This window comes from Ciconia boyciana, chromosome 12 (genome assembly GCF_034638445.1).
Source record: "Ciconia boyciana chromosome 12, ASM3463844v1, whole genome shotgun sequence".
NCBI classification, from domain to species: domain Eukaryota; kingdom Metazoa; phylum Chordata; class Aves; order Ciconiiformes; family Ciconiidae; genus Ciconia; species Ciconia boyciana.
This window is the reverse complement of record NC_132945.1, coordinates 18,026,218-18,050,388: the sequence shown is the minus strand read 5'-3', so window position 1 is coordinate 18,050,388 and position 24,171 is coordinate 18,026,218. Positions and strand designations below refer to the sequence as shown.

Below are 24,171 nucleotides of genomic sequence, written 5' to 3'. Positions count from 1 at the left end.
TGGCTGATGAAACCGGCTGCGGTTTGCTTTCAGGACACAAGTTCATTTACTGTGCAGTGGTATCAAAGAATGGCTTTTGTTGCACTGATTTTTTTACAAGAATTTTTTTTTCACATACTAGTATCTTGTTACCAGTCCTTTCCTTTTCTTTTTCTCTTTTCTCTTTCTCTTTTTTCTTTTCTCTTTCTTTTCTCTTTTCTCTTTTTTCTCTTTTCTTTCTTCTCTTCTCTTTTCTTTCTCTTTTCTTCTTTTCTTCTTTTCTTCTTTTCTTTTCTCTTTTCTTTTCTTTTCTTTTCTTTTCTTTTCTTTTCTTTTCTTTTCTTTTCTTTTCTTTTCTTTTCTTTTCTTTTCTTTTCTTTTCTTTTCTTCTCTTTTCTTTTCTTTTCTTCTCTTTTCTTTCCTTTTCTTTCCTTTTCTTTCCTTTTCTTTTTTCTTTTTTCTTCTTTCAAGCAAAGCAAGAATATTTCGGTGATGGTTTGCATTGTTATGAGTCTCAGAGTCTTCCATAAGGCACTGAAGGAAAAAACATAAGTTTTTCCTATTAAAAGTACATTGCACCATCATCAATGCGTGTCATGCCTGACACCTCAGAGAGAGTACGACTGGCTCAGGTGGTCCGAATCCGTGAAGTAGCCACATTCTCTGCTGCTTCTCCTCTTGCGTGCTGTCAGGGTGAGGATCTATAATAAAACCAGAAAGATTTCATCACTGCCCGGCAGCGAGGGGCAGGGAAGCTCAGCCTGGGGGGAGGCACAGTCTGTGGGCGATGGGCTAACCAGGCTTTTCCAGAGTCGCTTTTCAGCAATTCAACTCTACTTTTCATGCTTCAGAAATCATGATTTCTAGTGTAGACTTTTTTGTCCTATTGTAGATTTTTTTGAGACTTCCTAAAAGCACTTACCTGACCTGATTATAGCTTAAAAAATAAAGGGGAAGAGGTCACTAGCAAGAGAGATGCAAATTCTGATTACGGTAATTTTAAAAGCAATTAACAAAATACTTTTATATCTATCTACTGAACTAGCACAATGCTGGAGAGAGGAGTTACTCACTTCAGCATGAAGCCAGCTATCACTGTTTGTAATATAGGATGGTACCAAGCTTACTTCTGTTCAGGGAAGAAACTTAAATCACTTATACTCTGAGACTGCCACCAGACGATGTTTCAAAAGCCCTTTTGCAGCAGTCCGCTGATGCACACAGCAAAATATCACACACAGCTTAAAAAAAAAAAAAAAGGAAAGAAAGAAAACCCAGAGGGTTTTAGTTCCCGGCCCGTAGCCGTACCCCTAGATTTTCACACTTTCTGTGCCGTACACGTTGTAGCCTTCTCGGTACGTAGCGTAATTCTGGGTGTTGGTGGCGGGAGCAGGTTTGAAGTTCTGCGTGTTCTTGGTGAGTTTCATTCGTTTGGACTCGGCCCGAGACTTGTAGCAGAACTCGATCAGTGCCACCATCATGGCCAGCCCGAGGCCTCCGACAAGGATATAGAAAACCCCAGCAACATTGCTCAGGCTCAGAGCGCTTGTCTTGTCCTAAGAGAAACGAGCCACGCCGTTAGTTTTGCTGTGAGGAGCAGACAGACAGACAGACAACAGGCTACTTTGCACTTAGTCCTAGCTGGAATAACTACACTCATGGCATTTAGCGTCCCACTCATGGGTCAGTGCTGTCCCCCCCGTCCCTGGCAGCCCGGGGCTGCGCAGCAGTGACTGCTCCGTCTCCCACCCTTTGGCGGGTGAAACCCTGGCCGACTCCAAGGCAATGAGATTTTTTTTTTGGCCACTGACTTCCCCAGGCCTTCGGCGTCCCAGAGCAAACCTGGCCGAGCATCTCTGGTGGCAAAGGCACCTTGGGAAAGCTCTGACGGGGAAAGCAGTGGCTGCGTAAACCAGGAGGCTTTACAGAAGGCCATTATAAAACTAGAAAAAGAAAAACCCAAACCACTACACACTTGGTTTGGGTGAATGTAGGTAAAATTATTGAGATGCTGCTAAACTTATCTACCTTTTTTCCAACAGTTAGGAAAAACAAAAACACCCTAGGAAGATGGTCAGTTACTTTAAGGTCAAGCAGCAGAGCCCTAAGCTAAACTAGCACCTTGGTGACTAAGGGGGAGTGAGTTACTGAATAAAACCAGTCAAGGTAACAGAAAAAATGCTGACCAGGGTTTACCTTCCTTCAATACATGTCAGATGGGGGGAGAAGGCTTGCGTTTTTAAAATCAGGATTCTGTAATCGGAATAAATAGAGCTGCGACCCTTTTGCTGCTGCGCGGGCTGGCTGGCTGCGTGCAGGAATCGGTGCTGGCAGGCATGGCCCCTGGCTGGGTGGCCACGCCGGCCCAGCTGGACGGGCAGATGCCAGAGCAACCTGCAGCAAGGGCTCTGCTGGGGAAGACACTTGCTGATGGAGCTCGGTTTACGAGTAGCTCCAGGGACAGCAAAACTTGCATTTAGTCAGAATAAAATATGCTCTACCTTGTAAGTGTCTGTGTGTTTCACAGGCAGTTTGGATAGATGCAGTTGTAGCAAACAGTCTGCCATTTAAACTAAAGATATTACTCATTTACACCTCTTTTCAATTACAGTTTCCTTCTGCAGCTGCTGTGCATTCAGATGTCCCATGATCCCAAATTTATCTCGTACAACAGCTACAGGGTTGTGCCCTAAGCAACTTCCAGTCCAGCTGAAATCAATGGATTTTTATTATTGGCTTCGATGGAACTTGAAATTGTCCTCCAACACTGAGAGGGTGCTTCCAAATGGTAGTTTTCTGTTTGAATGATTATAGAGAGCACTTCCAAAGGCACCAGGGGAGGTAGGCACTTGACTGCGACTGATTTCAGCTGGAGCTGCATTTCGCCTCCTCTTGGTGCCTTTGAAAATGTCCTTTACTCCAACAAACCCAGCACTTCTGCAGTGTTTTTCTCCTCAATGGCTCTATAAGCATTAAAAAAAAAAAAAATCCTTTGTGTTTTCTTTTAACTGAGTGGTGTAAATAAATATTTCCTGCAATTTCAGTGTGCAGCTTCTGGGTTGATCCCCCTGGCACCTGAGGGGTGGGATCTCCACGGGGGTCTACAGCGGTCCTGCACGAGGAGCTGCTGGAGCCTGGCTGGCCCTGCAGCATGGCTGGCGTGGGACAGGGCAGTACAGCAGCAAAATGGTTCAAAGCAGAATAAAAAAGAATATACAGTATTTATGTAATGAGTTACCAATAGTATTTCTAGATTTTTTTTTTTTTAAGTCAAACCAATTTCAAACTGAATTGGGAAATAGGGCAGGAAGGGCGTTTTTTTCCTTATCACGGGTCTGTCCTGAAATTGTCCACCATTAGCAAGCATGTGGCTGTTTCCCAAACTGACATGTAGAGAATCTAAGTCACAATTTTGAAACAAAAATGTGTTTTTCAATAAAATTAAAAATAAGAAAAGATGCTGGCCTGAATAATGCACATTGACTGTGCTGACACTTGCACATTTAAATGAAGATACCAGCTTTGGGGGCTTTGGGGGCTTCTCTTTCCATGTATTTCTAGCAAAATACTCAAATAGTAAAACATACTTACAACTACAGTCTGTTACTGCATAAAAGAAAAATGCTGTCACGTTCAGAGACTTAATTATTTTTTTCTATTCTTTTCTTTCAACCTTCAAAATGTCAATATCAACTTTTGAGAGTCATTCTTTGTATAAACAAACAGTGGGTCAAAATGTGATTGCTAATCAGTACAAAAAGACCTTCAGCGACTGACCTTACTTCCGGAGTCCTTGGCTCCACATTCACCCTTATCGTACCACCATTTGTTTTTCAGCTTGTCTAAGATGCCTTGTTCACTGAGTTTCAATACTGCAAGGTTTACAGGAGTTCTTCACGTGGGAAATAACATAAATAACATTATATTATGTTATTTTATGTTATTCAATCTTTAAACTACTTTAAAACTATACAAAGCGATAAAGCAGGGTTCCTGGCCACAAAGTATTTACACTGCAGGCAACTGGATCATCCCCTTAAGTTAATGCTAGAGCAACGCTATATTACCAGGTCCTGCCCATATCGCTTTGAGTAATCGGCACTCACTGTTAAATGAAGGTAGTAGAAACAAAGCAAGTCCAATCTCCCAGTTTGGTACAATCACAGGCATTCACAGTAGCTTTACGGATTATGCTGGGTTTGATCTAGCAGGACCCCTTGTATTGCACTAACAGACAGCAAGCCCCACAAACGAGCAATTGTGGCTTCTCACGGTGAAACCCTGCTTGCGGCCCCAGGCCCCCGGGCAGCCCCTGCACCCGGGCGGGCTCTGGGGTGTGTGTGTGCGTGCACATGTCTGCAGAGCAAAAAACCCCAGGGTGGATGTCGTGGAGGGAGTTTTTGCCAGCCGTCACGGCTGTTTCCTGCCAGCGGTGGTTTCTCCGGCTCCTGCAGTTGCCGCTGCAGGGGCCGTGCTCGGAGGCACGGCACGGCCGGCTGCTCTGCCCTGGAGCTGCTGCATCCCCAACTCCGCTGGTCCAGGGAACTGCAGCAGAAAATAAGCAAATGCAGACCTTTATGAAACAAATTAGTGAACACGGAAATGCCAGCTGAAAGTGCCCAGGGTGGGAAATGTTGGCAGGATGATGGGAGCTGCTGACTGTGGTGCTGCTAAGAGCCCGCAAGCCCAGGGGACCTGAGCTCGCCCGTCCCCTCCCTGTGGGAAAGCGGTGCCTGAGGAGCCCTCAGTTGTGTTTTGTCATTTCCATTTCCTCCTTGGGTGATGTCTTGGGGTTTTTCCTGCCCGTTTTCATGAGACAGGCTCCCTGTGATTGGGACACCTTCAGTTCCTGCTCCTGCTTGAACAGTTTTGATCCCTGCTCTGTGGCTATGTGGGGCAGCCGGTGGGGAGGAAAGGGTCCTTAGTCCTTATCCTCGATGACGCTGTGCCACTTTGCATGGGATAACACCAGGCAGACACATGCACGGCTGCCCTGCACCATGCCCCGCTGTGGGTCCATCCACACCTGCGGTCAGCGAAGGAGACGCAGGAGCTCAGCCCACGTCTGCCCCGGTGCCAGCCTCAGTTCTCGCTCTCGCTGCTCCCCGCCTCTCTCCCACTCCTGCCCAAAGTGCATGACTCTCTGCAGAGCGGAGGAGACTTAGGAGAAAGAGCAGCACAACCTATACAAAACACCTTCATTACAAGTTTAATTACATGGCGGCATTTAGGGAAATGTCCACAGGCTGGGAGGGCTCACAGCCCTCGAGCAGCAGGAGCGGCCGAGCCCTGCCATGCCCGGGGCAGGCAGATACTGGAAGAAGCAGCTGGTGAAGAAACGTCCCATTCCCTCATCTGCCAAGAAGCTGCCTCCGAGATGGCCATGAGATCTGTTGGCGGCTGATGTTGAAAAGCGCTGCCCTCGGCTGTGCTACATGCTCTTCAGGAGGAGAGCGGGTGTGAGGTGCCACCCCGGAGGTGGCAGCCCACGGAGGGGGGGACAGGCTGCGCTCGGCCAAGCCTGGACAGGTCATGGGGGTCCATGAGAAAAATGTGCATGTTCAAGGGCTCCTGAGCCGAATGCCCCATGGGCTGCACCAACGTGACCCAGCGTGGTGTTACCGAGGCCAGCAGGGAGGGCAAAAGCAGGGAAAAGCCATCGAGGTGGGGAGAACCGCTGGTCCCTGGTCCCAGCGGCAGCGATGCCGGCAGAGCTTCCCGGCTGGCCAGGCAGAGGCAGCACCGCTCCTCCTGGTCTGCACAGGGCTCGGTTTGACACCAGCCAAGATTTTATTTTTGTAAAATGGCTATTTTTAAGCAGCAGCTGTAATCTAATTAAGTATCAATCAGGGAAGGCTGTATGCACTCAGCTGGACACAACCGACGGGCGGCGGTGACAAGCTGCACGAGACAGACCGTGTTTGCTGGCTCGGCTCTGGCAGCAGGCACGGAGCCCCTCCACCAGGAGCTGGCAGCATCATAAAAAGGCAGCTGTATCGCAGCTACATTTGCGTCCACCTATAGGCAGGGCTATAAAATATCAACGGGATCAAAGCATGCTCCACAGACACTGCAAACGCCCTGGGTGCCGCAGGTAAGGCACCTGCCCCGCTGGTTTACGCCGACGGGGACCGGCCAAGCCAGCCCCGTGGACCCTCCCGGGCAGCTGTGTTGTGACGAGGCTGCCCGTGACACCCGGGCAAATACGCTACAAGAAGCCACGCGTGGTTGCAATGCAAGTCAGTGAAAGCTCAGTGCCTTTACCTACCCGTTACAAGCCCCAGCAGAAAGAGTGGTGTGGATTATTGCTTAGAGAACAGTGCTCTCATTTTAAATTTCATTTAAAAACTATCCAACTTGGGGAGATTTTATGCAATACATCTCTCCGCTTTGAAAAGCATTGTGCAGCTGAGAATACACAAATAATAGGGAGAAGGTTATAAACACCTTTTCCCCTATCCGCATATTTTATTGTGCAAATTTTCCCCTCCCCCCAGTCCTATTCAAACACTATTTTTAATTTGCATGCCTTTATAAACCCCATATGGAGTACAGAGAATTTGCATAACATCCAATACATTATAGATTAGCTTTCACAACATGATACAGTATTGGGAAATGAGGAGGCTTAACATGCTAATTAGGGCGCTTTATTTTTTTTTTAAAGCCAAGATCGCAGTTAATTGCGCACACGCAACTGCCAAAAAAAAAAAAGTAGTAAACTAAAATTATCTTAACTAAACAGATGGGAATTTGCCTAAACTGGGGTTTTCACTATAGTTTGTCATGGTCCTATTCGTCAGGTGAGGTACTGCAATACCTCAGCCCGGGTAGGAAAGAGGCGATTTGCTCTGTCCGTCTGTCCCGGCACGAGGAGCGGAGTGAGACGGACAGACAAGCGCCGAGGAGCTGTGCATGCTTCAGGCCCACCGACCCTTTGCCGGTGGAGCCGTCACCGTGCCGGGGTGGCCCCGCGCCGGGGGCTGTAAGCCATCCTGCCTGGCGTCGGGGCTGACTGCGGGTGGCCGGCACGAGCTGGGCAGGTCGTGTAAGGAGGGGCTGGGGGAGGAAAGTCTGACACGAAGCAGTAGCTGGCACTTGTCCTCCCCTTCCTTAGCCCGTCCCGTCCCCCCAGCATGCGGACAACCTGGAGGTTTGCCTGAGTGAGCTCCCGGCCTCCCTCAGCTCCGCTATTCTGCTGGCCGGGGCACTGGGACGAACAGCGTGCACCTGAGCAAAGAAGCCCTCTCAACGTGCTGGAAAAGGCACTAATTTGTGCTTCACAGATGGAGCACGAAATGCAGCTTGCTTGATCAAAGTCCTAAGGAACAATTTTGCCTGCTTCCAGGAAATTAATCCCGAGACCTCTTAACGCACGAGCTGCTCCCCCGCGCAGCAGGATTCGAGCGACCTGATGGTGGGAGAAGCCGCGACGCCTCTGCAGCCCCTGCTCCAGCGCTTCACCCGCGGGGATGCAGGGTGGGCTGGTGCGGGAGGGACTCCTCAGCTCCCACATCCCCGGGTTAAGTACATACATTGAAGAGTGAGCCTGGCTGCTGGTACATTTTGCGATTGCTCGTCTCCGAGTAGCTGTCTAGCCTTGTTCAATTTAATAGTCGGAGTCAGGCATGGCGTTGGCCCAGATCCTGATGGAGGTGCAGAAGGGCACGTCTGGATCGTGGTATTTTTGTCGCCGAGCACTCAGCAGTACACGTTGAATGCGAATCCTCCGTACCATGCCTCGGCTTGCACCTCAGCCCGTCCCAAAAAAGGCCCTCGGCAGCGCCAGCACCCTGCCCACACCGGCAGGTCGAAGGCTACCGAGTTGCAAAGTGCTTTGTTTGCTGTCACGGGGGAAGCGTAGGGCTCTTCTGGGAGCGAGGGCTGTTGGCTGTAGGAACAGGATTTTTCATAGCTTGCCCTGGCACTGTTTGTTTGAGCAGGGATTTTTTTAAATTGCCTTAGAGGCAGAGGAACGGAGAGGCTAAATGACTCGCCCGGGTCCCACGGGAAGGCTATGTCCCAGCTGCCCACCTGCCTCCCTGGCCAGCTGTGCCGCCCCAAAAACAGCTGAGAGGATCATTTGCTCAGTTTCTGGGTCTCTCTCTCAGAAGACTTCCATTTCCTCATCTTTTTCCTGGGATAATTTTGTGCTTTCCAGCTGCTTCTTTAATTAGGTTGCTGTTGTTGGGCTGTACAGGATATCCTATGAGGTCCGAAGCCCTTTCCCAGGTGGCTTCAGCTGTTTTTCATCTGCCTTTAATTTATGACGGGATTCTTTTTCATCTCCCCCGTGTGGTTTCCAGCCCAGCTCTCTAGTAGTTCGGTTGCTTTTACGACAGTAAAATATTCAGAGGTTTGAGAGCTCGTGCTCTCTTGTTGCGCCCTGTACGTCCAAGAAAACAAGCTGAGGCAATTAAGATCTGGATGTCAGCGTTTCGGCTGTCATAAGATGGTATTCTTGGGCAGAAACTTGCCGTGTTTTTCTTACCATAATGGAAGGATTTTTTTTTTGTTTGCCTTCTTGTGCTTTTCATCCAGATGCAGTGGGTTTGGCTGATCCAGGCTTAACCACGTGAGGTTGGATCTGTTGGGCAGCTTTACCAAATGCCGCTAAGATTTTTTTTTGCTGACATCTACAAATGACGGGAAGACTTGAGTCTCGAGTAACACTACCAGGTGCCTCATACTGAACAGTATTGCCCCCAATGGCAAATTAAGCCATTTGCTATGGCTGATTTATTTAAGAGGGGCATGACGTTAAGAAGATTGGTGCCCATCTATTCTCACAGGCTTCACTTTATCAGTCTGCTGCAAACATGGTTTTACACCTGGGACAGAGGTGGGTTTTATCGGTGTTTCAGCAGTTTGGTTTCTCTGCTCGCCTGTTAGAAGACCCTGCTTGGGTGCTGGCAGCATTACCTTCCCTTCTTCAGCCATCAGTTACTGCTAGAAAACAAGTGGTGCCAGTCTTTTTCCAAATGCAAGGTGGCACCATCTCAAAGGGAACCTCGTCTTCCCTTTGCCTTGTGGCCCTGGGGCCTCCTCCCTGCTGCATTTCAGCCCCTCTTGGCGCGGGACGCCAGCCCCAAAAGTCCTGCTGCACCCCTTGGTGCTGGTGGCCCCAGGTGACAGGATGATGCTGACTGAGAAGACTGATTTTTGAAAAACGATGTGCGCTCACTCATTAAAATCTCACCCCTGAACTAGGTCCCCAAAGCTTTGGGTTCAGTTCAGAAATCCTGGCCGCCTCTCCCTCCAAATTCAGGAATCGCTACAGCATTTCTTTGGCATGAAGGTGATCTTGCATAAAATACAGCATCACTTCCAGGATGAGTGTGTTCCTCACGCTGATGTGTGAGATCATCCCTCGGAAGAAAGAGCTGCTATATGCTCTTTGTAGAGCATCCATTACATTTCTATTTCATTATTATCTATTTTCCGTCCACACCATTAATATGGAAAAGAGGGAACATGATGACGCAGAGCCCATCTGCTCTCTCTTCTTACTTCTCTTCAAGACACCCTCATCCTGTCTGAGGGACTTCTTGCCCTGCCTCCTCTGACCACAGCACCAGTTTCAGGTTAGTTGCAGTAATTTTTATCTCCATTGAGAAAACTGATGGCATTATGGTATTTCTTTCTGGCCAGAACGAGTTTGAAGTGGAAGAAAAGTAAATTAATAATAATAAAAAATAGTTCTTTAACAGTCCCAAATGTGAGAAGGTATAACTTCTGCCCCTCTCAACTTATAAATCATAACAGGCTTTTAATTCGATTAATGACCTTTTAGGTTCATTTTCATGATTTCACCTGCACCTATATAAAGTAGATAACCCGAAAACAGTTATTTTTATCTAGTGCCACCACTCTAGCTTCTACCGGCTTAAGAAAGAGACCCAGCAGGCTGAAGTCCCACATACGACTGCAAAATCTGGCCAGGTTGCTCTTTTGGCAACCTGATTCCAGTTACTGGCCATCGTGTTTATGTGCCAGTGCTGCAAACAGGACCCTTCTCTGAATGAACTCGGGCTGCGCAGAAGAGTCTGGGCAGCTTCTTGGAAAAGTGCTGTTAATTTATTAAAAGAACATCCCGATCTTGCCAGGAAAGGGACGTTTTCAGGGAACGAGTGATGGCATGTAGTGTTGCTAGTGGCTCTGTAGCCCGGTGTTTGGGTTGGTCCTCACAAGTGGCAGCAGGAGATACAAAGAGCTGGTGCCCACTACAGGTGAGATTTAGGAGCAAAAGTCACTTTGGGACTTGAAAATCTCACCCAATAATCCATAGAGTTTCGTCGGTTGTGTGTAACTGGTGTTTGAGTGGCATAAAGTCTCAGCAACACCGTAGTTATGTTTATTACTTGCAATCAATAAAGATTTAAGTGGTGATTGGAACAGCTTTGGATAATTCACATCCCATTCTATGCTCTAATGGATGTAATATAAATGTTATACCCAAAAATGATCATTGCCAAGGAGAGCAAATGAACGCGGCAGACAGCACACTGTTCCCTCAAACCAGATGAACCATTGCTCAGAATTAATTTAGAATTTTTAGATGCAATCTTTCAGAAAAGGGAGCTGCAAAGAAAGGGTGCAACAAGTAAAGGCTCTTTGAAGCACTAATTAAAGGGCTTCCTCGGAGTGGCGCAGGACGGGGTGGGCAGTGCATGGGTTGCACTGAATCTCCCAGGCAATGGGGCTGCCCGAGGGCTGCCCTGGCACCTTTCGCCATCTGGGTTTTACAGACTACAAACTGCAGGTGTTCCTCCACCCATCATCAGCTGGTTTCTGATGTTCCGTAGAATATTTGGTGTACAGGGTACAGTGTGGCATTTTCTCAGCACTGTTGCTTGCAGCATCTTGAGAGTCCAAATGTAGCTTTCTTTGGGGGTAGCGGGTGAAGAAATCATCCATGAGCTTGAAGGAAGACCAGAATAACATCAGCAGTGAGAGTTCCTCTCTGGTCTTGAAAATGTCCTTTCTCCATCCGTGCCCGGGGCTGAGGCCCAGGATAGCAGAGAACGAGCTGCAGAAGAGCTGAGCAGCACCTCAGCCCGGGGAGGGATGCCCGGCTGCCCGGCTGGCTCGGGGGGATGCCAACCACGGGCAAGAGCTCCAACCACCACAGCTCCACTGCTCTTACGAGCGGTCCCCAGGCAGGAGGGCTCGGTGGCTTCTGCAGTGCGACGCAGGCAGGACATCTGCATCCCCAGCGGCACCGGGGAGGGATGTGTGCCATCTCACCCAGGGACAGAGGGTTCGCTCAGTGATGAAGCTAAGAAATTCAAGGCCAGTGGCAACGGGGGTCCTCCTCAGAAGGCAGATGGACGCTGGCTCTCAACGTTACGGTAAACATGGCCAACAGGAGCCCCGTCCATTGCAAACGGGTCTGGCTAGAAGGCCAAAGACACGAGTTCCAGATGTGCTTAATACTGCATCTGCCACAATGTGAAATCCTGCGTGGCCACTAACATGCCCTTTTTCATTTTTTTTCCCCATCAGTACAACATCAGATGCCAAATAACCCTGGTTGGAGAAGCACTGTGGAAACGCAGGCACACGTCACTAGGGACGCGGTATTTACAGCAAAGCTGTTTGTGTTTTAATGTACCCTGGCATTGGCCGTTTGGGTGCATCAGGGGAGGCAAAATCACAGCGCCAAAGGCACCCCTGGGCTCCGGCTGTGTCACGCCGCAGGGGTGCAGAACAGCCGTAAATCTGGTCTAATCTCTGGCTAGGCCAGGTTTATGGCTGATTTGTGGGATCGGAGCAACAAAAAGCCGCAGGAGGTTTCTGGCAAATCCGGCCCTCTGAAGATCGCAAGACTGATGAAGCGTGATGTCCTCCCTCCAAGTCAGCCCGCGACCCCTGCCGAGCACTGCAGTCAGACCAAGAGCTGCGTCCCCTGCAAAGGGCTCTTCACCCTCCCGTCCAAATCCCAGGGACGTGAAGGAGGCGAAAGTCCATGGTGGTACCAGGTCTTGGTTAGTACATTATAAAGTGTTTTTTGACTTGTTCTATTTTTAATCCCTGCTATTTTTACCTAATCCCTTTAATTTAGGAATCTGGCACATTTAGAGCACTCTCACTTCTGCAGCAGGAATTTTTCTCTTGTTTCTTACGACCAAAGCTGTCCTTGCTGGCTGGAGCATCCAGCTGACGTCAGCACAACCCAACCGACAACGTTGTAACATCAAAGAGTTTAGACATCAAATGTTTGGGTTTCTAAAATCCACCTCATAGTGTCAAAGGAAAGGCAAGTGGACTAAGGCGCAAAGAAACAAGCATGTTCTTAATTCAAAACGCTTCCTAAGATCCTCTAGGGTAAAACTACTGAAAACACTGAATTAATTGTTCCTGTTGGTATCACTGGCAAATCTCCACTAACTTCAGGGGAAGCTGAGTGTGAAGCTTGTTGCAGACATGTGGGAAGTGTCACCTTTACCATGCTCCGAGAGGTACATATCTGAAGGGGACAAGGAGAACAACCCCGAATGACTGCACCATTGCTTGGCACCGAGATTTCAGCCCCGTGCATCCAGCACCGCAGAGAAACCCCTCAAAGCCACACATCCCCGAGCCGGCCCGCGCGGGCGCATGGCAGCACGGGGCACTGACAAATGCAGAAATCAAGCCTGGGCACTCTGCTTAATTTGACAGGATACCATAAAAATCTCCCTAACAACCATCTTGGTATCATTAAAATATGAAGATAGAAACAATCCAGGAAGAGATACCAAATCCAGCATTATTCTCTAGAGTGCATTGCTTGAGGTTAAAAACCCATCTAAATCAAATAAGGCACTTTATTCCCCCAAGCTCTATAAATCCCAGCCTGATCTGTAACTATGGAATGGACTTTTTGTCAGATCTTGTTACTGAAATAACTTCTGACTAGATACAAAACCTGTGGGTGAATGCATTGTCCAAGTGCTCTGCTCTTCCCGAGATCAGACCTATCTGCCTGTCATAATTTACCAACTTAGCAATGTCTCCGTGCCACAACTTCATGTTTTGCTACACACCCACGTGTGAGGAATGGGGAAGATTTGGGATGGAAATAGGCTCGTTATTAAAACCCACTATGTTTGTTTCAAGCCTAGAGTTATCTGGTACTTCAAGCAGGAGTGAACAGAGCCCTGAAAATGTGGGCATAAAAACATATGGCCACTCACTATTCCTATTTGTTACCTTCTGTCTCAAAAAGTGATCTTCTGTATTTCACACTGAACATTTAATATTCATGGAAAAAGCACCAGGCATTTCTTAATGAGGAATGAACACTTGGTTGCTCTTTGCTACCATTTCAGACCTGGGCCATTTTTTCCCTGCCCTGTGTTACCAGCAGTTGCACATCTACAAGATTTAACATTTGAGGGATTGAAATGCTTTATGGGTGGGCAGAGGAAGGGATAAAAGCAAAAGCCATCTAGTTTGAAAAGACAAAGACCTTTCAAAATTAGAAGATTAAAACTTGGCGCCTCAAGCCCCATATATCCCCCAGCCACCTAAGAAAGACACTGCATGTCGATGGCTGGGATAGTGCTCGGAGGCATCGGGCACAGCAATAAATCCCCTGGCAGAAGGACCTTGTTTTTCCTCAACAGCAGAGCCAGAAGCGGTTCCCGTTGCTCAAGGCGCCGAGTGCCCCAGGACTGCAGCTCCCCGGCTGCCAGCGCTGGCCGTGGGCTCATCCGCGGCCATCACCAACAGCTGGGCTGGGACCTTCAGGAGGTCACCGCACATTTTGCCTCTTTTGTGCGTTTTGGTACTGAACGGTGTCATGGGATGACAAAAATCTTATCTATGAAATAGCACACAAAGTAGTTCTTAAAATTTGTTTATGCTGTGACATTGCCAGCAACAGAGCCAGCAGCTGTGGGAGGTGGCGACAGGCGGTGGCTTCTCCTGCCATGCTGACCCGGCGTGGCCGCTGCAAGGGGGGCTTCTGCTCCGAGGGCAGTAGCGACCCCTGCACAGGCACGCGGGCTTTCAGTTCTGCTCTGACGGCAAATGCCTGTAAACGCGAGGCTTTGCAAAGGGTGCTGAACACAGGTTTTGCAGCGGCCATTTGAATGCTATGCAAACGATCTATCAGCAGAGGGGTTTTTTAGTTACTGCTGAGTATTTAGTAGCTGCCATAGTTCTCCATAACAGAACTTTGTTCTAGTCTTCAGTACTGTGTTTTCCCATAAATAGTGTTCTTTTGGTCAGTTGAAGGTTTCTTGCCTTTTTTTTTTAGAGGCAGGCTGGAGCAGCTGCTGTATCCTTGTGGAATCTGTGGGGTTTTTCCTTGCAGTAACTAGGTATGCCTTTGAAATTCAGGTGTTTTAACTGATGCTGTATTTCCTGCAACACGGAAGACATACAGAGATGCACGATGCCATTGTAACACCTACACACACTCTGAATACACCTGCACGGAACCAGATATGTTACCAGCTGAGACTGCAAGTTCCTTCACTCTTTGCCGAGCGTCTGCAGCTTGTGTTTGGCAGCAGCAACTGTCTCTAGGAAAGTATATTTATATGTTTCATAAATGTAGCTCAAACAAATTAAACTCTGTACTAACAGGATCGTAATTTAATAGAAGTGCCAAGTGCTAATGCAATAATACATGCCTATTGGCTTAGGAAATGCAAGCCATAACAAGTCATTGTAGTTCATTTACAGCAGTGCCCGAGACTTGAGGTACATATGTGGCGAGGGGATGGGAGGAAGAGCTACTCGAACAGGGAGGCAGAATAGGGGAGGGCAGATGCTTAATGTCATGCTCAAGCCTACAACATCTGAAACAGCAACGTGGATCTTTCCTGTCATTGCCTGGATCCTTTCTAACCTGGACGGATAGAGCAAGAGACTCAACTTACCTGGCGTGCGGGCTATCCCCTCACCTTCTCTTTCTCTTGCATCTAGACACATCCATTTTTCCCCCTGTCTTCTATGATTTATTTTCCTCTTGGGATGGCTTCTTCTGCGACTCCTGCTCTCGGGCTCCTCAGCAGGCTGCAGGTAGGTGCTGCTTAGTCCAAAGGCTACACAAGACATTCAAAGAAGAGCTACGTCGCTCGTATAAAGCTAGAGGTGTCCAACCCACGATTACAGTGCTGGCAAGCGCAGAGCAATCCACCAGAGCAGCACAAGTGCCTGCGTCCACCTGAGCTCAATGCTGAAACATTAGAATTACTTTGAAGAAGAAGAAGAAAGGCATTTACTTTCCCTTTGTACGTTAAGTGACAGCAGTTACCATTACAGAGGAAACAGCCGAGCCCAGACCCCCAGGGAGATGTTCAAAGGAAGGGCCCTGCTCCTGCTGCTGGGAGCCCCACTTCCAGCTGCTGGTTTTCCTTTTTCCTTTTCCAGTCCCAAGGAGCTCAGCCTCGGCTTTTCCCATCCTGATGCCTACAATGCAGGATAAATTACTCACGCAAGCAATTTATGGAAATTAACTGTTAAGCACCACAGGTATTATCAAAATGAGTGCATGAGTCACAAGTCTTTCTCTAAGATTCCTTGTGGCCACAAAGGCAGGACTTCGTGTCACTGCACGAGGCCCGGCTCTGCTGCGGCTAACACCGCACAAGCACGTTTCCTTGCACACTCGGGTCCAGCTCCGTCAAGGCAGCAAAGCTCGTCCCCACGATGCTAAAGGTTACACAGGCAAAGCAAAACGGTTCCCAATTCTTAGATGCCAGCCCTGACTCCACCAGCTCCTTCCCAGCCTGGGCAACCTGCTCGTCCCAGATTCTCGTTCTGAGCCTGCTAGTTACAGTCCCAGGAAAATACCCTCAAACAATCTGCACAACAGCACAGGCGTTTCTGCAAACCAGAGCAGGCTCTCTGCCCTTCTTGGCAATGCTCTAAGCGAGTTGCTCCGATGAACTCCTAGAGCATTAAGACTTCATTATTGGCACAAAACATACACAGTATTATTTCCTAATATGCTATAAAGTAAGAGCTGTCAATTAAACAAATATTCTGGTGTCTTCCTTTTAAAGTATTATTTTGCTTTGTCACTAATTTGCACAATACAATAATTTCATATTACTTTCCTAGCTCTGAGCATGAATTAGCTCTGTGCTACTATCACTGGCTCTGACCAGCCATTTTATCTTTTTCCAGCTCATAACCCAGGCCTATAGAATGGGTGGCAAGTAAATTCATGCTGATGAACATAATTTCAAACAAATTGCTCAAATAAATTGTGCTGCATCTTTTTAAGATAGCCATTTCCCCAAATGTTCTCTTTAAAGCACAACACGTTTGGCAATGGTGCTCTTTAGATGTCAGGTATCATCTAAAATAATGCATAACAGATTTCTTCTAAAAATATGCCACTTACAAAAAATTATGCCGCAAATGCTAACGGCTGTGCTGAAAATGTATCAAAGCAAAAGAGCACAGAGAAATGGGGGAACAAATCCCATCTGCTAATGGCTGCACTCACAGCTCGGAAGGGCTTGGGAATGTGATGCTTTATGGAGCATGGCTCTGCGGGCAGAACTCAACTAGCACACCGGAAAAGTAATCCTACGATTAAAAAGAAACAACTGAAAAATGAAGTAGTATTACACCGCATGTCATTTCACAGATGTACTCCAAAAGAGATATCAGCCTAAAAGAGAATATATTAACGAAATTAAGTCAAATAATTAGCGAAGAATCTTGGCATGCGAAGTTGGTGAGATGCTGCATTCAAACAACCTCCTTCTGTGTTGGTTGTCATTAAATGTTACCATGAAGGTATAAGAATACAAGAAATGTATCAACAGCAGAACTATAAAAATTTATCTTAGCAGAAAATTGTTCCTATGCAACTGAATAATTAGTTTCACTTAAGTCACTCAGCCTGCTACCGCTGTCTGCATCCCCTTTTGTCTATTCCTTGTTAAATTCCTATTCAGCCATCACTCAGCTCTGAGGTGATAGGATTGTATAATAAACAAAATAATTAGTTTCCAAACTCGTAATACACTGTGACATATTTCCTGGATTATGGTTTTTTTATAACTGCTATTTTGCATTCTCTCACGATTGAGAACTCAGCTCACATGTATAAGAGAATCTGAAGACGGTATAATTTTGCCATGAATCCAACGGATGAAACTAAATTCATGCTCATTTAGGAGAGCTAAGTGAACAAATTTTGATGCACATACCAGAATGTCTGCACCAGCCAAGTCAGCCCACACGTACTGACATGCATCACAGACAAATTACATATGGATGGAGCACGATCCCCTTCGGCCTTCTGAAAGGACCACTACTGAATAACTCCCTTCGCCAAGATACTGCAGGGCAGACCGGCACCCTCTGCTCCGCACCATCGCTGGCATATACTGGTAGCACTGAAAATGAGACATATGTCAGCTGAGGCCTTGAAAACAATCTCATTAAAACAGCACAATCTCTTTAGTCTTAAATTACAAGTGGACCCCAGGAGCAGGGGATGCTCACAGGACTAACCTTACGGTCTGTGTAACCAGATTAACAAACCTGCAGAAAGTCACTTGAATACCTTTTCTTTTTCCCGCTGTAAGACTCAAAAGCCTTGTGAAATTTGAAGTCACTGTTTAATTTTCCAATGGCGATGAAGATAGGATAACAAGAATCAGAATCACAACTCAGAATCATTCATCTCCAAGCACAGGCGAACCGCATGCTAAACCACAGGGAGGATGAGCATGGGAGGGCATTTTCTGGGTGACTGGGTCCTTTGTGGTACAACGATGGGCACTGGCACAAGCAAACGGGCTGCATACTTACCTCTGGCTTTCAGCGCAAGCTAGAATATCAGACTGCACAGAGGAATTCAGCTTAAGAAACTGGCACCATCAGTCTGCAACGACTCACAGCTACACGCAGCTCGTTGGCAGCAGGTACGAAGCGACTGATTACAAACTCGAGGCGGCGATTTCCCAAGCCTGGGTCTCTACTGGCAGAGCTAAGAGAGGTGGTCTGTTAGCTTAGCCGATAGAGAGAGCTGCCCCGAGTGAGTAACGGTCCCCGTGCCGCCCTGTGTGACGGGGTGCAAGGTCTGCATCTCCACCTGAGGCACCTGCACTACCCCGTCCCCTCCGGTTCCCCCCAGCTACCACCTCCTTTAAGGGAAAAGGGAAAAAAAGAACAGTTTTGAAGCGACTCCTCTGAAACGCTCTATAAATGAAGCTGTGTTCATATAAACAATTAACCGGAGAGATGGGATGAGATGACGAGGGCAACTCAGGCTTCTGGTGGGAGGATGGAGAGGAGGAGAGAGGCCGGCAAGACTGTCGGGGCCGTAGCGCCCGGAGGGCAGCACCGGTGCTCGCCTTCCCCCAGAGGGCAGAGGGGCTCCCGTGGGGCTGGGACGTGGCCTGACCTCGGCCTTAGCGGCTGACGATGGGGGTCTGCGCTGCCAGGAAGGCATCTGCCTGTCTGCTGCAACGCTGCGGCATCGCAGCCTGCAGCACTCGGTGCCTACAAAACGCTAACTCAAAAGAAAAGCCACTTCGTAACAAAAAAGCCCTTTGATTTACAACATCTCTAGAAACAACAACTAACCCCTTCCCCGCCTCCCCTAGCTTCGTCTTCTGCGGGAGGTCTTCTCCAACCCATGTTCTCCTCCCTGGGGACTTCTGCCGGCTGAGCTGTGCCCCTGCGAGCCCATGTCTGTAGCTCAAACAAACAAGTAGTCCTTCATCACAGCATGCTATGACAAACCGCGGAAAGACAGCGCTTTGTGATTTACGGATTAAACCAGCAAAACGCGTGTCATCGCGGATACCTATCCATGGTATCACAGCACACCTGACTCCACTCCCTCAACATTCCCAAGGGCTTGCTAACGGAGGCTGTCACTCTTTGTAAAAGGTCTTTCAGCACAAGCAAAAGTAGAAGGATGGCCCTGCCCTAATAATGACCATTTAAAAAACCCTTTTTAGTTTCCTTAGGGCTCTAAGCATTAGTTGGCTGGGTTTAATTCAATGAACTCGAAGCAATGAAGTTCATTGAAGCTGGTTTGTACAAAGAGTTTTCTTTCATGGAGGCAGCATTAGACAATGTGGTGCTGGATCCCAGGAGAATATTAAACATTTAATATACTGGCAAGTATAATGTTATATAAAAATGTTGCGTGAAGGATGAGCAACAGAGCTGAAAAGCATAAAAAAAGCTTGTGCTCGTCTCCAGGCTGCTGCTGAGCACTGCAGACCTCCAGTTATTGAACAAACCTGAATTCGAGAGCTTTTCCTTCCCTTATTATTACACAGTGGCTTTTGCTAACATCGGAGATGAGTAGCTGAGCAATCTCCTACGTAGCCAACTGTAAGCAACTCTTATTAATAGAATGCAGCAGTAATTTGCAGTAATTGTCCGAAACTGCGGTTTACTGAAAACACTGTTATTATTGATTTTGGACCAAAGCTGAAGCATTTTTATAAGAGAGATTAGGAGTTATTGTTCCCTAAGGAACTGGTTTTACTAGCTGTAGGAGAGTGTCACTACGAAAATTAATCTCAGTACTTTTCACTATAACAATGTATTTTAAATTAATTTTCTTGGTAATTCCTGTACCCAAGGTGACCAATAGCACCCAGCCTAGTCTAGCTACAGCTTCTCCTCACCAGGTTAAAGACTGCAGAAATTGCCAGTTTTACAGGGTATGGTTGGCAATATGAAAGCAGACTAGTTAACTTTTGCAATACGTGAGCTCATTAAAGCAACTTCGAGAGTCTCGCTACCGTACAGGCTGCCTGAAAGACTGGGGGAAGCCTCGGCTCAGCTGAAGGCAGTGACGGCTCTGCCACTGCTGTCACCGGAGCTGGGATTTTAATCCACATCTGGATCAAAAGCACAGCAAACACAGACGCAGTGCTCCTGCAGAGGTGCATGCAGAAGACTGGTCAGGGGCACACAAAAGGTGATATTTGAATATCCTAGGCAAAACTACCAAAACCTCTTTCCTTAAGATTCATTGCCGGTTTAGTGCACTGATACACTTCCCTGTTGCAAGCAACATATCTCGTTTCAGCTTCGCCTATTGCAAGCTCTAGCTCCTTACATGTTACCATTACTGCTATTATTTTAGCACGAACGGGTGACTACCATCTCTGTGTAACGTTATGTCTTTGCTACGATCGTCGCTTAACTCTAATCTCTTGACCTCACGCTGCGATTAGACGAGCAGCCATCCTTTCCTTCCCTGGGCTACAGAGCCACCCAAGCAGCTCTTCTCCGGAGACCAGGCTTCCTCCCAGGGGCTCTGGTGGCACCAGTTCAGGCCAGCAAAGCAGCACGTGCTGGTACTGGTTTGCCTGACCCCTCCCCAGAAGAGCAAAGGAGAAGGGAGCCCTCTCGCCTCCAGGTCTGGGCTGGCACAGCTGATCCTGGCGAGAAAAGCCTCTCAAAAACCACTCTGCATCACAGCTACATCATGGAGAAGGACCAACGCCTTGTCCTCAGGGGTTAGTACGGCAGCCAGCTGTGACCACTGGTTCCTTGTACAGTTACAAGTACTGATTTGCTCTGCCTAGGTCCCACCAACACTGGACTTTCTATCTGTTAGTTAAATAAGGTTTCCAAGCTTGACCAAGCCTGCTGACAATATTAAATAAGACTGTTTCTTTGAAAGAGCTACTGGGCAAGCAAATGGCTTTTTTTCCCCCACCGCAATTATTCAAATGGTTTTCATCTGCGTTCTTTTTGTTTTGTTTTGTTTTGTTTTCCTTGAGAAGTGAAATAACAGCCTTGCCGATTACTCTTTGCTAAGGTACCCGATTGTGGTGACATTGAGGCTGACCTTGGAGTCACCTCCCCCGCTGCCGCACTCTCCTTTGTCGTACCACCATTTGTTTTTCAATTTGTCCAAGAGGCCTTGCTCATTCAGTTTTAATACTGCCAGGTTAACAGCATTTCTTGAAACGATAAAACATAACTTGTAAGAAAAAATGCACAAATGCTTAGGAAATCGTAACGTATAAAAAAAGGAGCACAAGAGGACAAATTGGCTAAAATTTCACAGAACGTGGAGCTATCAAAATGTCTGTACAGCAAATACAGGGTTAAATATTGGAAGGTGGCATGGAGGATAACATTTGCTCAAAACTGAAGTGTGCGGGATGGGGAAATCGTCTTTGAGAAAAAAAGTAACAAGAACACCACATCATGCAGTTAACATTCGTCACATATGGCAGGTTAACTCGGCTTTTACCATTTAAATTGAAAAAGCCATTGAACTGTAAAATTAAAACAGCAACAAACAATCAGAAAGGACAACACGAAGAGAACACTAAAAAAATGGATGCATTATATAAATGAAACCATAATTTACCGTCTTATTTAACTCCATGGAATATTGAAGATTTTAAACTTTAAAGTTACCTCAAAATCCACAAGAAAGAAAATGACAACACAATACATCAGGGTAGGTGGAATACTATAACAACATGGATATTGTTATATTATTCCACCCACCTTAATGCTGAGCCTTTGGGGGTTGCTACACCATAGCCCTTGGAATCCAGGTTGCCGCCAACTTTCATGGTGTCGCAGGGCTTGCGCTGCTCGATGTACTCGTTCATCGTCGACTCCAGCAGGAAGGCAAACTTCCCCTTCGACTTCCGCACCCTCGCCACCCCGTCCGCCGTCGTTTTGGTGAACACCGAGGGTTCGGCCGACTTCATGTACGACCACATTTTCTCGTAGACGGCTATTTTGGACCTCTGGGAGAGACGAAAGGAGGGAAATGAAGAGCCATGTTGGCAAGGGCACAAGACTGACCTCCTTGGGCTTAGTCGGCTTAGAGGTATAATTAACACCCTATAACCGATTAAGGATAACAAATAAAAAAGTCAAAGTAGCTCGGAGGGAGACACATTGCCCCCTGAACAATGACCAGACCGTAAAATAGTTGGGGAGGGGGAAACATATCTCAGACATTTCTTCTAATTGCCATGTAATTGGCAGCCTGGCAGTCAGCATGAGCAATGGTGCGTGCCCGGCCCAGCGCCTCGGTTCCTGCTCTGCGGTGGGTTTATCCGCCTGCATGCTGCTCTGCTACTGAACCAGAGGGAGGGTGTTAAATCCTAGCTCATCCATCACGGCCAACAGATGCTGAAGAAGCCTCTCCTCTTTGCACAAATCCTCAGCCTTGGTTTTTGTGCTAACTCGCAGCTAGGAAACACTGGCATTTGCTTATTACAAGTTCCCAGCAAGGCAGGAGCCTGCTTTTCACAGCGGCGATGGCAGGTCTACAACACAGGAGACGAGGACAGCTCTTGTGGCTTCTAATAGTGATGCTCATACAAGAGATATAAATAGTAATTACAAAATCCTTTATGAATCAATAGTCAAACTTGCAAAATTCAGTTTCACATTTTCCTAAAGGACAGCAAACACAAATATTAGCAATAAGCTGAAAAAATTGCTGGTTAACTGCTTGCGTGTCATGTATATATATATTTTTTTCCTGTTTTTCTCGTTTTGAGACTGAGAATCCTAACAGCCTCTAGCTCAGCATAAAGGTTTTGCAGACCTGGAAATGTTGAGAAATGTGTTACTTCCCCTTCTCCCTCTTCCCCACCACGAACATTTAAACCACCCTCAGACTCTCAAGCGTTCTTATCCTGGACTACCGGTTAAACTTTCCTGCTTGGTCAACAGAAGGCAGTAATGCCAACCGTATTTCTCTAAAGTCTAGAAATCCAAAGGATCTATATAAGGCTTTCGGTCCAAGCTGTGGGTATCTCGAATTTATGCCTCCTACTCCTTGCCAGTTTCCTGTCCACAGCTTCCCTTGCAGAATGGGAATGAGGCAGGCAGTAGCTAAATCTAGTTCAAATTTAACAAACTTGTGGCAGAAGACTGTTAATGTCCATCAGCTTGATGATTGAGACATGTTTCCCTCTCATTCAGGACAATTTAATGTGTTTCGAATAACGTAATGCTTAACAACCAGCCTCCAAACATTTCACAGGGAGTAAGCCCTGCCTTCACCATTCTTCAGATTAACATGCTCAGCTAGTGTCGCGACGACGGATGGAGAGGAGCACGGAGGGCAAGATTTTATTTTAATTATCCTTCCTGATGAGCTGAAAAACAACTGAAAATGCAAACCAATTAAAATCAGCCCAATCGACAACAGGAAATCAGAGAGACAACAATTCAGCGCAGCTTTGTCAGGAGCTGGCTGGGTGCTGGGGTGTGAAAAGCAAGCAAGAGGGATTTCGGCTGAGAGCGTTTCTTGCTAAAGATGGGCTGTGCGGCCTCGCTTGTCCGGCACCAGGAGTGAAGAGGCGCTGGAAGGAAGGGGGATATAAATGGGGCCCGAAATGGTCCTTACACAGGTAAAGGGAGGAATCGGGGAATCTGCCTGGCTTCCCCCTGCAACAGCCACCACAGAATCACCTGAGGCGAGGGCAGCGGCTCTGAAGCAGCAGGGAAGGGCGGCAGCCCAGCTTCTGGCGGGGAGCGCGCGCTCGCTGCCCCGCGCGGCACCGCGCAGCCCTGCCTCGCTGCCTCCGCCGGCCCAGACCGCCGGGCCTGGACGGGGCCAGCTCCGAGCCCCAGCCGGCAGCGGGGCCGCGGGTCCTGCCCAAGGAGAGACGTCTCACGGGGGCTCTCCGCCAGGCACCCACGGGCCAGCAGCTAAACACGCTGCTCGCTGCTTTATCACCGGTTACCTGAGCTGCCCTCTCCGAGCACGCTGACCTGGGTCTCCCGCTTTTCCAACAACCCCATTGACGCACATGGGCATTTTCACACCTCCTTCCCTGCTGGGAGCTGCCTGGGGCGCAGCACTGCTCCCAGGCACCCGCCGGAGGGGCCGTGGGGACCCCGGGGCTACCAGAGGTGCCGGGAGGCGGTGGCTGTCACCATCTCTGCGGCTGCCACCATCCTCGTGCCCTGTGGGCAGCAGAGCGCGCGTGGCAGCTGCGCGCGCCTGCGCAAGCGGCAGCGCGGGCAGCGCGGGCAGCGCACGCCACGGCCCAAGGCACGGCACTGCCCGCGGCCGACCTGCCTGCTCTTCTTGTGCAGCTCCCGCACACAGAAGGGTAACAGAAACAGCCTGGCTGGCCAACACAGAGACGGCGTGAGCAATGGCAGTTCTGGCGTGTCCCAGTTTCAAGGTGCTTGTCCTTACAACCTTCATCTTCTTTTAACATAAATAATACAAACGCACCTGCCCATTTATATTTGCAAACGGGCATC

General features: G+C 48.0%; 1 protein-coding gene across 5 annotated transcripts in view; it reads right to left on the bottom strand.

The window, feature by feature from the left end:
- Positions 1–498: 498 nt before the first annotated feature.
- GRIA3 (glutamate ionotropic receptor AMPA type subunit 3) overlaps positions 499–24,171 on the bottom strand; it is a 154,891-nt gene continuing 131,218 nt past the window's right edge. Inside the window, exons 13-16 of one of the 5 annotated variants that reach the window (XM_072877152.1) lie at positions 21,436–21,683; positions 20,762–20,876; positions 1,288–1,535; positions 499–680 (exon numbers count right to left, since the gene is read on the bottom strand). In XM_072877152.1, coding sequence (XP_072733253.1) covers positions 1,290–1,535; positions 20,762–20,876; positions 21,436–21,683 — 609 coding nt within the window. In that variant the 3' untranslated portion in view covers positions 499–680; positions 1,288–1,289. Of the gene's footprint in view, positions 681–1,287; positions 1,536–3,756; positions 3,872–20,761; positions 20,877–21,435; positions 21,684–24,171 lie in introns of those variants that run through there. The other 4 variants (XM_072877153.1, XR_012044781.1, XM_072877155.1 and 1 more) reach the window with 4 other exon arrangements.